Below are 18,956 nucleotides of genomic sequence, written 5' to 3'. Positions count from 1 at the left end.
TTCAGGAAACTAGGAACACACTATAATTAGTGTGAAATGTGTGTGTGCGCTTATGTGTATGTGTGTGTGTCTGTCTGAAAAGGAGACCTCAGATGTCATCAGATTTTGTGTCTTTTGGTTTTAAAGTCTGCTCCTTCTTACACTTCATCAACTCAAGTCATGGTCTTCTAAACCCATCATCTTCATTAAGAGCTGGAGGTGGGGATGAGTAGAAGGTAGAAGACGAGAGAACTTACCCCTCAGAAGCTTTCTTTTCTTTTCTTTTTAAGATTTTATTTATTTATTTGACAGAGAGAGATCACAAGTAGGCAGAGAGGCAGGCAGAGAGAGAGAGGGAAGCAGGCTCCCTGCTGAGCAGAGAGCCCGATGTGGGGCTCGATCCCAGGACCCTGAGATCACGACCTGAGCTGAAGGCAGAGGCATAACCCACTGAGCCACCCAGGTGCCCCTCTCAGAAGGCTTTCTATTAAATGAATCAACAGATGTGAAAAGATTTGAAAGTGCCCAGCATGTATAAGGGCCTATTAATATTGATGGATATTATTATTATTGTTATTATTACTCTCTGCCAAACACATTGGGTTTTTGTAACTTCACAACAACTCTAGGAGGTCAGCATAAATCCCATATCCTATTTGCAAGGAGATTTACTCAGAGAGATTGACTAAACTAACCCTGCGCCACAGCTATCCAATTCCAGAACTATCCAATTCCAAAGCTTGGACTCTCATCTCTACCCCATGGCCTGCATTTCCAGCCAAGCTTTCAGCCTGGAGGCAGCTTCTCTGGCTTTCACATCAAAGGTCAAGAGTCCTGGTCCCTCCCCCTCAATCTATCCATCAAAACAGGCACTGGTCCTAAGAAAGAGGTTCTTGAAACCAAGCATAATCTACTTGTTTGTGTAATATGATCCCAGTAATCCCACTCAAATTCCACTCTCAAAGCCAATTGCTCTCCCACCTTATCGAGGGTTAAAGAAAGAAATCACACTTATCAGCATGAACTCCCTTGCCTCTATGATGCAAGGGAACAAATGCTTTCCAGTAGTCACAAGACAGAGTGAGAAAGCTCTAATCAAGTCTACTGTTTTCTGGCTTCAAAATCCATGCTAAAAACTGCAGTTAAATTTCTGCTACTAAAACAGACTTCCTAAAACAGATGAGAATCCTGACAATTGCATTGTAACGAGCACTTCCTAGGTGTCCACACTTTTTTTTTTTTTTAAAGATTTATTTATTTGTCAGAGTGAGCACCAGCAGACAAGAGTGGCAGGCAGAGGCAGATGGAGAAGCAGGCTCTCGCTGAGCAAGGAGCCCGATGTGGGACTCAATCCCAGGACGCTGGGATCATGACCTGAGCCAAAGGCAGTGGCTTAACCAACTGAGCCACCCAGGCGTCCCTAAGTGTCTGCACTTTACCAATGTTATCCCTACGCCTCAGAAAAGCCAAGCAGGCTGGCTAGCAGTTATTTCTTGAGAAGTTAAGCAAGTCCCTCAGGGACACAAAAGCAGTAAACGGCAGGCAGAAGCAGGACTCGAACCCAGGTCTATATGATAAACAGCGTTAGTGCTCTTAAGTATACTTACTCCTCCTACCGTCTACACACAGCCACTGCGATTCATGGTACCCAAGCCTGGCATCTCTTCTTGGTTTTTCCTGGAGCCACTTCCCTGAAATCTAGCCAACCTCTCCAGAGGAGAAGGCATGGAAGCCAGACCGATGGACTCTACAAACACAAGATCCGGGTCCCAGGCCCACTTCCGCCACTTACTGGCTCTGTTATCTTGGGCAAAGAGAACTTTACCACCCGAGGTCTCACTTTCCTCGCGTAGTAAGTAAAGATCATTGTTCAGCTCGCACGGACCTGGAGGCCGATGGGCGCTCAGGCTTAAGTATTATGCAAATATGGGTTACCTTTACCCCTCCTTACTCCACGAATTCAAAAGCTCGTGGTTTTTCTCAGCCTCCCCTCCGCGCGCCTCTCACGAGTTCCGCCGCCACCTCCTCCTCACGCCTCTCTCCCCTCCACTCCAGCAGTTCTCTTGCCTAGTAGGGAGGACCCGCCTTGAGTGCTCAAACTCTGGCGATGTTCCTTTCCTTCCGACTCTGGGCACGAAGGTTTGAGTCTCCTGGCGGCCGGCGCGTCAGCGTGGAGATCTTTGCGCTGCTGCCGCGGGATCTGCGATGTCCGTGCGCTCCGCACGCGGGCGCCCGGCCCGCCCCGAGAGGCGGGGTGTGACCGGAGGGTTTAGATAGGAGGCGCCGACGGTGAGGAACACCCTCGCTTCCGTGGAGCTGCCTCTGCAGCGCAGCCTCCTGTCCGGAGCCGCGCGCGGAGCCGCCAGGGGTTCCCACACGCAGACGCCCGGGCCCTGGCCCTCCCGCAGCTTCGCTCCTGTCCGCCGCGCTGCCCGCCATGCGGCCGCCGCCCTACCGCTGTCACAACACCACCTCGGTGGAGAAGGGCAACTCGGCGACAATGGGCGGGGTGCTCTTCAGCGCGGGCCTCCTGGGCAACCTGCTGGCCCTCGGGCTTCTGGCGCGCTCGGGACTGGGGTCGTGCCCGCCGCGCCCGCCGCCCTCGGTCTTCTACGTGCTGGTGTGCGGCCTGACGATCACAGACTTGCTGGGCAAATCCCTCGTGAGCCCCTTCGTGCTGGCCGCCTACGCGCAGAACCGGAGCCTGTGGGGACTGGCGCCCGCGTCGGGCAGCTCCCTGTGCCAAGCCTACGCCTTCTTCATGTCCTTCTTTGGGCTTGCCTCGACGCTGCAGCTCCTGGCCATGGCCCTGGAGTGCTGGCTGTCCTTGGGGCACCCCTTTTTCTACCGACGGCACATCACCCTGCGCCGCGGCGCGCTCGTGGCGCCGGTCGTGGGCGCCTTCTGTCTGGCTTTCTGCGCGCTGCCCTTCGTGGGCTTCGGGAAGTTCGTGCAGTACTGTCCCGGCACCTGGTGCTTCATCCAGATGGTGCACGAGGAGCGTTCGTTGTCTGTGCTGGGCTACTCGGTGCTCTACGCCAGCCTCATGGCGCTGCTGGTCCTTGCCATCGTGCTGTGCAACTTGAGCGCCATGCGCAACCTCTACGCGATGCACCGGCGGCTGCGGCGGCGCCCGCGCTACGGCGCTCCGGGACGCGTCGAGCCGGGGCCCTATGACCGGGAGGCGGCCGCACAGCCCCTGGAGGAGCTGGACCACCTGCTGCTGCTGGCCCTCATGACCGTGCTTTTCACTATGTGCTCCCTGCCTTTAATAGTGAGTCCCTTCGCGCCGACGCTGCAGAGGCACTGGAGCGCGGCCGGGCGGGAGGGAAGGGTGGAGCGTGTCGGAGGCCGCGCAGGAGGAGCTGCGCCCTCGGCCGCGACGGTTTGTAGTGGTGCTCCCCAGATCCGGTTCCCTCCACAGCCCCGACGACACAGAACAGAATTTGTTGAGCCCGAACAGGGAAGGGGAAGACCAAGTCTGATGGTGTCTTCATAGCCCCGCAAAACTTCTCCGGTTAGCAGCACCCCCTCCTCTCTTCTTCCCTCTGGGAAGATCTCGGGGTCTTTTTTGCGCTTCAGAACTTGGTTCCTCCTTGGCAGTAAGAGTCCTTTCTTTCCCGGTGGCTAGGTAATGTTTTATTTCTTAGACCCGCCTATGATTTCAAAGGCATCAGATATGGGCTAAGGTACCTGGTAGTTTCCCCCCAGGTGTCGAAGTGGAAAGAGAGTAAGGGAACGTGTGATCATGCCAGGGCGATTCACACCGGTGACGACAGACTAAAGATAGATTTAGTTTTAAACACTCTTATGGAAACTTTGAGGAGTGGCGGCCGCTGTTCCTGGTGCTGCCGCCGTGGAGGATGGTGGCGGTACGGGCAGAGAGGCTGTTTGGACAAGCAGGTGTGTAGGTACGGTTCAGCCAGGGGTTTCGTTTTGATAACCTGCCTTGACAGGTCTTGTGCCTGTTTCGTCTAGCGAGGTGACATGAAAGTCATTATCTCGGGTTTCAGTTTACAAACGGGGGTGGTGGTGGAGATTGAATTACCGAGGCGTTTTGAAGGCATCTCCCGCTGGCGTCCAGGCAAAGACTTCTGGCAGCCACTGATGCTGAGAAGTCTTTTTGAGGGTTGCTCCTCTCCCCCAGCCCCAGTGTGCTTGTGCAGCATGAACAACATTTAAATAAATTCATTGCCAGTTCGGCGCCTTTGAACGCTGAGACTTCTGTGAATAGAAATGTTAAGTTTCTTATGACAATGTAGTAATTTTGGATGTCACTTTCAAGGCTGGATAAAGGTGAAATACAATGATTTTCCTTAAACGAAGGCCTTGATATGTGGGAGAAGAGTTGTTTGTAGCATTATCATGCAGGGTTAAGATCAGAATTACCAAAAATGTACAAATCTATATTTCTATGTATAGAAAAGATACTGAGGTAGATATTTAGCAGTGGTTCTCGAACTTTAGCCTGCTGGGAATCACCAGTCGGGCTGGTTGGGCCCCACCCTCCAGAGTTTCTGATTCAGGTATTTTTGAAGGATTCTTATTTTTTTTAAATGATTTTATTTACTTATTTGACACAGAGAGAGAGAGATCACAGGTAGGCAGAGCAGCAGGCAGAGAGAGTGGGGGGAAGCAGGCTCCCTGCTGAGCAGAGAGCCCTGAGGCGGGATGGGATGTGGATGTGGGGGCTTGATCCCAGGATCCTGAGATGATGACCTGAGCTGAAGGCAGAGGCTTAACCCACTGAGCCACCCAGGCGCCCCAGGATTCTTATTTTTAACAAGTTACCCGGTGAGGTAAAAAGCTGCTGGTCCAGGGATCTAATCTTGGCAAACCACAGCCCATAGTTCAAATTCATCCTACTAATATTTTTGTATAGTGAATGAAATTAAGAATAGTTTTGGCAAATGAATCGATTTTGCAATCAATTTGATGATAGTGTGCAGGAACAGGAACTCTAAGCCCCAATTAACTCAAATACTATCTAAAGAAAAAAAAAGATTTTGGTTTTTCTCCATAATAGATATGAATTACCCCCCAAAAGTACTTAATCAATTTTTTAAAGATTTTATATATTTATTTGTCAGAAAGAGAGAGTGCTAGCACAGGCAGCAGAATGGCAGGCAGAGTCCGAGGGAGATGTGAGATGTGGGACTCCATCCCAGGACGCTGGGATCATGACCCAAGCCAAAAGCAGTTGCTTAACCAACTGAGCCACCCAGGCATCCCAAAAGTGCTTAATTATTATTACATTTTAAATTTCATCAATGAAAGTTGTGGAAATGTGTTTTCGCTCTTGTTATAAAAGTACCTACCAAATATTCACCATTTGCCCCTTGATCTATAAAACTTAAAATATTTGCTCTTGGGCTCTTTACAGAGAATGTTTGCAGACCTCTGCTCTAAACTCATAGCCTTACTTACCTATGCTGTGAAAAAGCAGACAGTAACCAAATGCATGGATATTATGTCCTCAGTTTGAATGGCTTAGTGATAATAATGCAGAAAAGAACATAATAGAGCATAATACAAGAACATTGCATTTGGACATGTCTCTCAGGGGACTTGAATAACTAACTTATAGGGAATTGCGAAGATGGAAGGAAATAATGGATTTGAAAATGATTTTATAAAGAACTATAACATTCCAAAGATATGCAATGCAGATAGCATTCTTCACAGGAACTATAACTTTCTAGAAAGGATAATGGCTTTAACATAATACATGGGTTTGAATTAGCCTTTCTCCCTTATTAACTGTGATGGTGGCTCATTTATCTTTTCTAACCTCAGTTTCATTTATTTATTTTTTAAGATTTATTTATTTGACAGAGAGTGAGACAGCGAAAGAGGGAACACAAGCAGGGGGAGTGGGAGAGGGAGAAGCAGGCTCCTCACTGAGGCTATGTATGAAGGGAGAAAAGAACCTTAAAAAGAAACCTTGCCCATAGCATGAATATTGTATTTCATTAAGCTAATGAAAAGTGTGTTGAGGGTTGATTTTTTAAAATTAATTTTGCTATAATGCTGCATTAGAGCAAGATACTTCCCCAAATTGAATTTTCAAGTTTCCACCTTGAAAACTTTCTCAGGAAGAAAATACAGAGAGGGGCGCCTGGGTGGCTCAGTGGGTTAAGCCGCTGCCTTCAGCTCAGGTCATGATCTCAGGGTCCTGGGATCGAGTCCTGCATCGGCCTCTCTGCTCAGCGGGGAGCCTGCTTCCTCCTCTCTCTCTCTGCCTGCCTCTCCGCCTACTTGTGATCTCTCTCTGTCAAATAAATAAATAAAATCTTAAAAAAAAAAAGAAAATACAGAGAATTTGGGATCAGCTTTAGAAGCTGTTTGCAGTACGTTCTCTAATGCATAAAACGTATTTTCATCAAAATTAATTTTACCTTAGAGACCTACAATGTATTGGAGGTTGGTAGGGGAGCAGGGACAGATGAGAGAGGGATCTAATGATAAATTGGACATAATAGCTTGAGAGGTTGACAAGCCAGGAGAAGATAAGTATGAGCTTGTGTAATTGAATATATCCAGTCCATGGAGTCAGAGACGTGATAGAGGACATCCTGCATGTTTTGAGATGACTCATGTATGTATTTCATTCAGGTGGACAAAAAGAATGGGTGGGATGCTCCTTTCAAAGGAGGTATAGAGGTATGTAAGGGATGGTGGGCAAGCCATGGGCCCAGGGAAAAGGGTTGAAACTGGATTTCAACCAGAGCAACTAGAGCAGAAGATGAAGTCTAGGGTGCTGTGATGGATAAACTGGGTGGAAGGGGCATTAGAATCCAGAGAGCTCTCCTCAGCAGGGATGTCCAGCTGCAGGAGTCTCAAGCAAATTGACAGCAACATTTTTTCATGGACTCTCAGATCCAATAGAGGGAGCTCTTCTCACACCAATTCCCTGTGTAAATTGAACTACTTTAAACATGTGGGGTGTATATTCTGAGGTTATTTACTAATCTAGCCATCTTTTATAGGAGCAGTTTATAAAGTGTGTTCTAGAGGATAGTATTGAGCATCAGAGATTTTTTGAAAGTCTAAATTATGTTCACATTGATACCTTTTTCAGAATTAATAGTATATGTACTTAGATCACATAAATGAATTAATTTCTGTCACGTTTTTAGTAAACTCTAAAAATAAAAATAAAATTAAAAAGTCGGGTGTAGAACAATACATTTCTAATATAAATCAGGTGACTTGAAAATACAGATAACCTAATTATATGCAATAGAATTGACATGGATATATAGTGCATAGAAATAAAATGATTCTAGTTATGTAGATGTCATTTCACTACTCTGATCCCAACTAATCAAGTATTCTGAAATAGTTGGAATTGTTTTAGGCTGCCCTCCACTTTCAAGAAGAAGGAGCAAATGTAAAAACAAACTTATATGAAATATTTGCTTTTTAAATCAGCTCTAGTGTAGAGCTTGTCAATTAATCAAATTCAGCTGGTACCTACAATGTTCAAGACACTTTAGTTCATTGTGGCGATGTAAAATAAATAAAAAATCACACCTGCCCACCAAAGCTGAATACTGGGTGAGGGATGGAGTGATTGGGGCCATAAGAGAGTTTAGAGGAGAAAAGGAGTCACTACTAATAGATAAACTAGAAAATTTTGAGTTCTTATTATGTGCTAGGACCTGTTGTTAAGGACTTACTCATACCATCTTATTCAGACTTTCAACAGTTACGAAAGTAAGATAGGTACAGTTTTCCCTGTTGTGTAGATGAGGAAATGGAATAACTTGCCCAATTTCACACAGCCAGTGAGAGGATTTCATCCAACCCCATAGTCAGACTCTAAAGCTAATGGGCTTAGCCACTACCTCAAAGAGGCTTTGAAGGGCATAGTATTTGAGACAGACCTTGAAAGGAGCTAGGATTAGGGCATGTAAAATCCAAAAGATTTTAAAGTAAAATGTTCAGTTTCTACATCTGTGAAATGGAGATAACAATCATCCTTACTTCAGAGGATTTTTGTGAGGGTGAAAAGTTTTTAAAATAAAATGCTCAGAGTAGTGCCTGGATATAGTAAGCTCTACATGGGCACTAGCCATTATTATTAGTAATATAATCAATGATAATGGGAGAGGGCATTCAGATATGAACACATCTTTTATTTTTAAGATTTTATTTATTTGAGAAAGAGTGTGTGAACAAAATGGGAGAATCTGCAAAGGGAAAGGGAAAGAGACAAGCAGATTCCCTGCTATTGGGAAACACAACCCGGGGCTCAGTCCTAGGACCTTGAGATCATGACCTGCACCCAAGTCAGAGGCTTAACCAACTGGGCCACCAAGGTACCCCATGAGTATATCTTCTTAATGGAATGAGATGGGAATATCTGAGCCTACTGAAATGCTCTATAAAAATGAGAGCACAAGGTAAGGAACAATTATGGGAAAACACATCTCATATTCCTTAACTGCCCCAAAGGGGTCTGGTCTGGGCAGTTATTCATATCACCTTCCACAGATGTTGAGTTTATATATTTTCTGTCCCATTAGAGCCCATTTTGTCCCATTATGGATTTAGAATCTCAGTAAGCATGAGGAACGGAATAGTTGGCCTCCAACAGAGTGGGAGGCAACTGTAGTATTAATTGAGGTGTTTGCCATTTTTGGCTCAATGGCAGGTAAAGCCATGGGAGAGGGTAGTTGTAGTTTGTATGGCTCCAAGGAGGCCAGACACCTTAAGGAGGATCAAGACAATAGGGGCAGTCAGGCACAAATAAGTGGGCTTCTATTTCTGTGTGTGTGTGTGTGTGTATGTGTTCTAGTTTGAAAAGAGGGTGTCAATCACAGAAAGGTAACCATTATTCTAAGAATAAATAATTCACAGGAGTCAAACAGGTCCTTTTATAAGTCTCCTCCAGTCTTACTGGAGTATTTCCTGTCTCCTTATGTTGATTAAAAGTTTCTGTATCATTGTTGTCTCCGTAACACGTGACATTCACAGGTAAGGCTTATTTCTGGGCTAATAAGAAGACAGGAAGCAGGCAGAAGAGAGAAAGGAGAATGGAAGAAAAGAAAACCTCTGTGTTTTGGGGAGTGTGCTGACCCTGTTTGTAAAAGGTTAGGTAGACTGGGGCACCTGAGTCAGTAAAGCCTCTGCCTTTGGCTCAGGTCATGGTCTGGAGATTCTGGGATTGAGCACGACTTCGACTTCGGGGGCAGCAGGGGAGCTGGAGGGGGGGGGGTCCTTGCTTAACGGGAGGCCTGCTTCTCCCTCTGCCTGCTGCTCTCCCTGCTTGTGTGTGTGTGCGCTCTCTCTCTCTCTCTCTCTCCCTCTCTCTCTCTCTGACAAATAAATAAATAAATAAACAAAATCTTAAAAAAAAAATTCAGTGGACTGGATATGCCCCACATCAGCTCTTCCTCTGCGTGGCGGGACCTGGACACTTCAGGCCTGCAGCATCACAGCAGGTGGAACAGCCTCCAGGGCCTGAGACCAGGGCTCCCAGGAGTACCTCCCTTCTCCTCCCCTTCAGCTCAGCCCTACATCTGCTGGCTGCCTCACTCACCCCCACCACTGCAGTAGATTTTGCAGCTAATACATCTATCCAAGATGAATCTTCCAAACCAAGTTGCCATATTCATACAAAATTAATGTTTTTAAAGTAAGGTTAAGTGCATTTATTTCTTCCACCAATCTTTCAATATCATAATGGGATGTTTTTCTTTAAAACAGTATCGTGCTTACTATGGAGCATTTAAAACTGTCCATGAGATAGATGGAAACTCTGAAGAAATGGAAGACCTCCGAGCCTTGCGTTTTCTGTCTGTAATCTCCATTGTGGACCCTTGGATTTTCATAATTTTCAGAACATCAGTATTTCGGATGTTTTTTCACAAGATTTTCATAAGGCCTCTTACGTACAGAAATTGGCCCAACAATTCCTGCCGAGCTAACATGGAGTCCAGTCTGTGACACTGTTTTACTACCCAGTCTCTGATAAGCTGAGGAATATGTTACATTTTCTGTCAAACAACCACGTTTAAAGAAAAAAACTTAAAAAATTTAAGTTATGTCCTATAACAAAACATCAAAATGTGTTTTCAAAACTATATGATAACATCTTTAACAATGTGTGTTCACTTTCTGTTCATGAGCCAGTCCAGTACAAGTTTTCGAATTCTAAACAGCAACTATAATTTCACATACTGTAACTAGTGTTAAAAGTCTCAAAGTGATGACATTAATTGTTCCAATGTTTGTACTTGGTGTCCCTAATTTTTTAGAGAGGTCTAGAGACCTCAGGGTCTTTATTCAAATCCAAAAGAAACACCACTGTTTACAATTATGTGATATGTGTTCTTAAAATTTCTTACCCTATTCATTTTTACTGAAACCTGATTTGTTTATTCTGTATGACAATAGCCTGAATTACAGATGCTCCACAGAGAAGCGAGGTGGGGAACACAGCCAGGTCAGGGTTTGGAGAGACTTTCCCAGCCACCCTCTGGAGGCTCACGTAGGGAGGAGATTCATAAACAAGTAGACACAAGGCAGGGTGTGACTACAGCCCAGAGAAGAAAAATTAGTTTTTCCTCTTTTGGAGTCTAGGTTCTTGGGTGTTAAGGTATCAAAATTTGGGAGTGGGTTACAAAATGTTCTAATTTCTGGAAACTTCATTTTATAAGTTTATCATATTGACAGATCCTTTACAGGAGGGATCTATGCTTCTTTGAAATACAGGGATGTATGACTTACCAGAGAATCACGTTTACTGCGTTTGGCTGCGTGAGGCAACAGGGTATTCAACACAGAGTAAAGCCCACCCAGGACTCAGTCAACCTCATTCGAGGGTAGGTGGTAACAACAACCTTAACATCTACCTATTAACAGCCATATTCTGCTCTTTGTGGAAACCGTGAGATCATGTTGAGGTTCCTGAGAGCTGTGCTTTCAAACCTAGAGCAGGATGTGGCTCAAATGGAGCACAACCAAGCACTTTAATCGTACATTTACATGTTTACAAAGGTTTACAACACTACGGCCAAAAGGAAGAAGAGGGGAAAATACAGCTGCAGCTAATAAACCAAACAAGAAGCTCTAAGCCCAGTTTGTAGGTAAGAACTTCCACCTTTGGTAAAAGAACATATGGGGAATATTAGTTTTCATCCGCTCTGAGGTCCCTTTGTACTCCAACACACTCAGACTCTGAGCTGCAGAGCTGGTACATTTGAATAGTCCCAGGACCCCTACTCAGCCATCCCTTCCAAAGATAAGAATATTTGCCTTATTTCCAGCTTAGCAGCAACCCCCCACTGAAAACCCCAGAGAGCAAACCTCTGGTTTGTCTCAGAAATATGTTAACTTGGATATATGTGTGTGTGTGTTTGTGTGTGGTATAGCAAAACTGTGAAATGGCCAAGTCAGGAATATACAAGCTGTAATTTAGAGTATCACATGATAAAAAGTGCATTTGTTTTCAAGTTTAACTTTCACTTGTGTATTTAATGTGTAAATATAATATGTGTTGTATTGTCAAAGGAAGTACCCTTTTTTGTGTGTGTTTTCCTTTTGGAAGGTTAACTATGGTAACTATCAAGCTATCAAATGAATCAATAAAAACAATTTTATAGTATCACGCAGAGGAAGTTTCTTTAAATGAAAGAAACGTGTTTAGCTTTCTTTTTTGAATGAACACTTGCCAGTAGTATTTCATTCTCTAGCGGTTTAACAGTGTGAATTTTTAATGTGTGAACTTTTATATGCTCTTCTATTCATATTTCTATTACTCTAAAGAGTAGCTTTATCCAGGGAACTTAGTGATCTTTTTTTTTTTTAAAGATTTTATTCATTTTATTTGTCAGAGAGAGAGAGCACAGACAGGGGAGCAGCAGGCAGAAGGAGAAGGAGGCTCCCCACTGAGCAGTGAGCCCAATGTGGGACTCAGTCCCAGGACTCTGGGATCATGACCTGAGCCAAAGGCGGACGCTCAACAGACGAGCCACCCAGGCATCCCTTGGTGATCCTTTCTGATAAATACAAAATGTAGATTATACCATCCTGATGAAATCCATATGAAGTTAGAAGTCAACTCTTCAATGGACTCTTAAGTCTTTTCATTTATTCATTAGATCATTAAATACGTCTTCATTGACTCATACCTTGTGCCAGGCAATTGGTTAGGGGCTGAGGAAAAGAATACATAAGATGCAGCCCTGGCCAGGGAGTTTCTCGTTGTCGAGTGGGGGGGACACACAGCATAAGCGGTTATAGCAGAGTCCAGGAGTCCAGGAGTAGATGTGCACACACAGTCCACAGAAGAGGAGGTGTGAACTAATGGTTGTGTGGAGGATATCAAGAGAACTTTACAGTGACAGGATGCTTACGTAAATTATTGAAAACAAGTAGCAAGTTTGACTCTAGCTGAAACACCCCAGGAAAGAGTTTATAAAAGGAGAACTACATATGTTTAATAATGTAGAAAAATTTCCAGTCTAATCAAAGAAATGCACAACTAAAATCAAACTATCAAAGACAGAACCCCCCGAGTTTATGAGCCTCAATGAGAGAGAGGCTGTTTTTAAGTAAGAGGAACATGACTGGTGAGTTTATAAATTTGACCACCTTTTCTGGATAGGAACCCAACAGCATGTAACAAGAATCTAAGTGTTCTGTTCTACCATTCCAGTAATCCCACTCTAGAATTCTCTAGAATAATCAGAGGAGCTGTCTTAGTTATGTGCTAAACTCTTCTTTGTAGCATTATGTATTATAGGAAAAATATGAAAAGGAAACCATCTAAAGACGAACAAGGATTAAAACAAACTTCAGAAATTCTATACAGTTGGTCGTTAAACAAGACAAGTTTAAACTGTCAAGTCCACTGATTTGTGGATTTCTTTTCAACAAATATATTGGAAAATTGTTTGGATATTTGCAACAATTTGGAAAAAGTCACTGACAACTATGTAGACTAGACATAAAAAAAATTTAAGAAAAAGTTATTATTGTAAGAATACTGTATATAACATATAATATACAATATAAGTGTTAATTGACTCTTCAGGTTATCTGTAAGGCTTCCAGTCAGCAGTAGGGTATTCATAGCTAAGTTTTGGGGAGTCAAAAGTTACACGTGAGGGGCGCCTGGGTGGCTCAGTGGTTTAAGCCTCTGCCTTCAGCTCGGGTCATGATCTCAGGGTCCTGGGATCGAGCCCCACATCGGGCTCTCTGCTCAGCAGGGAGCCTGCTTCCCCCTCTCTCTCTGCCTACTTGTGATCTCTCTCTCTGTCTATCAAATAAATAAATAAAAATCTTTAAAAAAAAAAAGTTACACGTGAGTTTTTGACTATAGGGGCGGAGTTGGTGTCCCTAACTCACAGTGTTCAAGGATCCATTGTAAACACACACACAAACACGAGAATTATGTAGCCATTAAAAAAAAGATGTTTTCAAATAATTTATACAAGTTGAGAAAGAATCTTACAATGTAATATTAGATGAAAAAAGCACAATATAAACTTTTAAGGTATGATCCATAAATATATATGCATAGAAAATACCTGGAAAAAATCAATCAAAGAATCAGAAGTGTGTGGGGTGCCTGGGTGGCTCAGTTGGTTAAGCAGCTGCCTTCAGCTCAGGTCATGATCTCAGGGTCCTGGGATCCAGCCCCACATTGGGCTCTTTGCTCACTGGAGAGCCTGCTTCTCCCTCTCCTCTGCCTACTTGTACTCTCTATCTCTGTGTCAAATAAATAAAACCTTAAAAAAAAAGAATCAGAAGTGTGAAGCACAGTTAACCTTTTAATACAGACTTTGCCCATAATTCTTTGCATTTTCCAAGTTTTAAGTTAAGTCCATGTTTCTTTTACATAAAATTATTTTTTAAAAGAATGACTAGAAATTAGCCAAGCAACCATAGGGGAAAGACATGAAGGAAGGAAAGGCTTTCTAGTTTAAAGGAATAGTATGTACAAAGCCATTAGGACATGTCCAGGCTTACTTAGTAGCTCCATTTGGCAGAAGCTTGGGAATGGTGAGCAAAGGTGGCCAAAAAGCTGAAAAGAGAGACAGGTTTCTCATAGCATATAGAATGGTGAGTGCAGTCTTCTTTGAGGAAGATTGTGCTGGTGACATGAACTGTGGGCGGGACAGGAGGGGCACCAGGTGGAGGGGAGAAGGTGCGCTGGAGCCCCATGCAGTTGTGCAGTCCGTGCACTAGACCAGGGCGCTGGCTAAGTGAGCGGGACTGAAATAGAGCCCAGTCCTGCTCACCTGGCTGAGGGCTACTTCAGTTCAGAGGAATGGGCCCCTTTTTATGATCTTTGTACTTGGAGGGGCACAGAGACCCACATAACGCAGGCCCCGGAGTGCCCAGCTGCAAGGGAGGGAAGCAGGTGAGGAGGAGCTGAACTCAGGCAGTGGGAGGGGAAATGTGATTCATACAGCGTTTTAGTAGGTAGAGCTGACGGGAAGGATTCCAATTTATGATTCAGTCAGGCCTTTTATTTCTCTTTCAGTTGCATATATTTGGCCATTTTCTGCTTCTTTGTTTCAGTACACTCAAGAACAGTTAGAAAAGGGGGAAATTCTGAGAAAAGTCCTTCCCCCTACTTTTTTTTTTTTATTACATTGCCAGTTCTCTGGAACAGAGGGTGGCAACCACTGATTCCAGTGAAGTTGCTGGATTACCTGTGGCTTTTCATTACATACTACCCAGCCAAGATAACACATGGCCACCTATTAGGATGGTTTATTTAGTTCCAGTAATCTGTCAAAGGCTGACTGGGCCAGGTATACTTGAAACTTTATCCCCTAAAGAAGGAGTCCCACAAACAGTAAGCACTTGGATCACCCCAGGCACTCACTAGCTACACAGCCTGCTTGCACCTTTGACTGAAGATCTCTGTGTTCCAGACCAGTGCTGCTCAGCGTCAGCACCTCCTGGAATGTGTCCAGCCCCACCTCAGACTTATTGAATCAGAGTCTCTTGGGGTGGGCCCAGCAAACTGTGTCTTCACATGCCCTTCGCGTGATCAAGTTTGAGAACCTCTGCTCCATGCAAAAAGGAGAGAACAACAACAAAAATCTGCAATAGACTCCGTTCCTAATGTTTCTCCAACCTGATTCTCAGATCTTTTCAGCTGCAGCTCATCACTCACACCTGACTCCCAACAGCATTTTTTACTTGGAATGTTCTTAAGGCAGTTACAGCATTTCCACACAGGCAGACATCACTGACCCTTTCATATGCTCACTACCAATGGCATGATGAGACTTTGGCCCACATGTGTTGCTTCGTAGCCTCCTGCAGATGCACGTTGGGTCTAAGGCTAACGGTGGTTCTGTTGTGAAAGAAAACCACCTAAAAGACATTCATTCACAGAAATATTATCAGAGATGATATATAAAGGCAAGCTTTCATTTAGAATTTAATAGTTTTTTAGCATTGTAGAGAATAGAAATCTCCAATAAGATATGTAAAGCTATTCTTAAGCTTTTATAATTTAACTTTTAAAAATATTTTTAAAAACACATCATACATTTCATCTTCCCTTTCAGGCTTTAAAAGGTGGAGGGGGGGCTAAATATTACCTATTTTTCTTTTTTTCCCTTAATAACTGACAGGGACTATAGAAAGGTTAAAAATATTTATTGAATAAAATGTGCTCTCTCCCATGACTTCTGAAAAACATTAATCATATTCAATAAGAGGCTGTAGTAACTTGGTCAGAGAGCCCTCTATCTGACAGGCATGTGCTTGTTCCAGCATATAAGATTTTTCTCATAGGCCATTCAAAGGTGAAAATAATAAATGCAGGAGAAATATTTTTGTTCCACATTTTCCTACTGCTGCACATTGTGGAAATTAACATGTGTTTTAGTTTTATCCAGGAAATGCAAGCTGTAGTTAACAATGTAAAAAATATAGTAGGCAATTTTAAGATTGTAAAAGCAATTTTGCCTTACAGGAGTAGACTGTTTTCTGCCCTTTTTTTTCTTTCTTTCTTTTAGGATTTTATGTATTTGACAGAAAGAGAGATCACAAGTATGAGAGAGGCAGGCAGAAAGAGAGGGGAAAGCAGGCTCCCCGCCAAGCAGAGTGCCCAGTGGAAAGCCTCCATCCCAGGAGCCTGAGACCATGACCTGAGCCAAAGGCTGAGGCTTAACCCACTGATCCATCCAGAGGTCCCTGTGTGTTTCATTTAATAGGTCTCATGAGTGAGGCTGAAATTGTTGGTCTGGCTATTCCCAGACCCGCCTGCAGGTGGAGTAAAGCTGAGCTCATAGCTAACCGATGGCATATAATTAGGACTTGTTCTCCCTGGCTTTCCACAACTCTCAAACTTGTTGAAACAAATCAGCAACTCTCACCTGATATCAGCAAGGTGAAGATTCAGCCTTCCAGACAATTTTTAAAACTGCATGCACTTGGGAGTTAGTCCAATCTTAAGAATATTTGCAGTGAAGTGGTTCAGAATCAATCATGCTCTGATTACAGAGTGTATGGAATCAAATAAAGGGAGAATAGGAAATAAACTTGATTTTTCTTTCTTTTGCTACTTAATTGCTAAAACCGAAATCAATTTCATATCAGTACAAAATAGAATATGAAAATAGTAAGTGCCAGGCAACGTAATTCATAACGAATTGGGAAGGACTTTTTAAATTTTCCCCAATTTAAAGCCTACCCAGAGAATTCTCGATTAGGTTAAGAAGACAAAGAACAATCAATGATTTACTGATTATGATTGGCACATGAAAAATAAAATGACCCACCAAAACTAAAATTGGACCAAAGATCTATCCTTCAAATGTGAATAAAAATAGTATCAGGCCAAGTAGAATTTAAGGCAGTAAACGTTTTAAATGGTTAAGTGGTTAAAAAATCAATATGGGGCTATAAGGTGCAATCAGTAGTGAATACCTTACAGCATGGACTTATTTTAGCAAAATAATGTGACAATAAAAATACAAAGAAAAAACACTAGAAACATGAGGAATGAAAAAAAAATCACTGTTGCTATGGATGATTTTCATGCCTCCCTCCCATCAATCAAAGGTAGATCAAAGAGGCAAAAAGACATTTGTTTAAATATATATTCCTGGGGCCACATAACTCAAAGCTTGAATTTGTATTCGGTAGGAAAAATATATTTAGGATGGTCTGTTTTTAAGCATAGGCTATGATACAGACTCAAGGTTCACTTTTGGGGTCTTAAAGTCATCTCAAGAAATTCATGAAATCTGGAGAACCAGCTCATACAGAGAGGTTCAACCAGAAGCTTGTATAACTGAGGAAAATCCATCCCATATGTAAAACTGTGGTGGGCAGAGAACATGAACAGTGTTTCAAACAGGAGCCCCAAATCAAAGTCAGAAGGAACAGAATCTCTGGCTGTTAGATGGTAGTTTGTGATCTAGCTACTTTGTACATGCAAAATTCTGTATACTGTGATCTTGGAGGGATGAGTATCCGTCAGGGTTTTGTTTGTTTAATAATAGCTAGCAATTCTCCAAGCTACAATGGACAAGCCAGCTGGTGATTTGTATCACTTGTAGTGGGCATCTTCTAATAGAGGGGCCAGTGGTCGCCGTCTTGGTGTTCGTGCTTTTGTGTAATCCTTCCCCCTCAAGTGTGAGCTGGACCTAGAAACTTGCTTCTAATGAACAGAATACAGCAAAAAAGAACTGGGATGTGAACATCTGGATTAAGTCAACAAAAAAGACTGGCTTTTGCCTTGCTTGTTCTAATGGAAATCAGCTGCCTCGCTGTGAGAGGCTTACAAGGCAAAAAACGGAGGGAGGTCGCTCAGCCAGCTGCCCACACGGAGCTGACGCCCCCAGGACAACTCGCCCTCCAGGAAATGAATCCTGCAACCGCTGAGCATTCTTGGAAGTGCCGCCTTCGGAATTCAGCCTTGAGGTAGTTTCCACTGCCAGCCAACACCTTGACTACAGTCTCGGGAGAGACCCAGAGGACCCAGCTCTGCCGGGTGCCGGGACTCCTGACCCTCAGAAATGGTGAGAGAAAGTGTTTTCTTAATGCTGCTTAATTTGGGGCTAATTTTTCCAGCAGTTATAAATAGCTAATAGAATCATTATTATTAAATTCATGGATCTACCAATGACATAAAAATCCATAGCCGGGGGCGCCTGGATGGCTTAGTCAGCAGAACATATGACTCTTGATCTTGGGATTGTGAGTTTGAGCCCATGTTAGGTGTAGAGACTATTTAAAGATAAAAATCTTAAAAAAAGAATACAGAGCTTATTTTATTGATAAATGTGATACATGAAATAGTTTATTTACAAGCCTTGATATATTCGTCTACAAGGAAAATCTCAACAAATGTAAGAAAGCACAAATTAAACAGTTCATCTTCTCTAATATGTTTTTATTTTAACTTGCAACAAAAACTCTTTAATTACTTGGAAGTTTTTCTTCTTTTATGTATATCATACATGCTAAGTGGTGCATAAACATGCACATACAATTTAAATAATAATTACAAAGTGAATATCCACGGGAACACCGTGCAGGTCAAGAAATAGAACATGCCACTACCAGAAACCCATGGTGTGCCTTCCCTGATCACAGCTCCAGAGGTAAACACTATTCTGACATTGGGGGTGCCCAGGTTTTGGCTTTGTTTTACCACTAATGTGTGTATCATATAATACGTGTACTCTCTCGCGCGTCTTTCTCTCTAGCTTAGCCAAATGTCTCGGGTCAGATTCCTCACATGGAAAGGCGAGGACAGGGATTCAGGTGTATGTGATTGCAGAGCTCGTGGTCTCAGGAGAAAGGTGGGGGAGGGAAGCGGGACAGGGATAGGAGCTAAGCAGGGACGAGGTCTCTGCTTCAGCCTGATCCCCAACAGAGCTCTGGAGCATGGAAAGTCTAGTGGTGGTCCCACTGAGATACTTGTGACAGCATGTCATAAAAAGTCTAGGCCTGTGTTTATCAGGGGTGCCCTTTTGGCCAAGGGCAAT

The 18,956-nt window shown here is 43.4% G+C and overlaps 1 protein-coding gene across 1 annotated transcript; it reads left to right on the top strand.

Annotated features, from left to right (window-relative positions):
- The first annotated feature begins 2,416 nt into the window (after positions 1 to 2,416).
- On the top strand, positions 2,417 to 11,662 carry PTGDR (prostaglandin D2 receptor). Its single transcript, XM_044230001.1, has 2 exons — positions 2,417 to 3,253; positions 9,694 to 11,662. The coding sequence occupies exons 1-2, from the start codon at positions 2,417 to 2,419 to the stop codon at positions 9,931 to 9,933; spliced, it is 1,077 nt and encodes a 358-aa protein (XP_044085936.1). The 3' UTR covers positions 9,934 to 11,662.
- Positions 11,663 to 18,956: the final 7,294 nt, after the last annotated feature.

The sequence above is a fragment of the Neovison vison genome, chromosome 13 (assembly GCF_020171115.1).
Source record: "Neovison vison isolate M4711 chromosome 13, ASM_NN_V1, whole genome shotgun sequence".
Taxonomy (NCBI): Eukaryota; Metazoa; Chordata; class Mammalia; order Carnivora; family Mustelidae; genus Neogale; species Neogale vison.
This window is presented reverse-complemented; position numbering and strand designations above follow the sequence as displayed.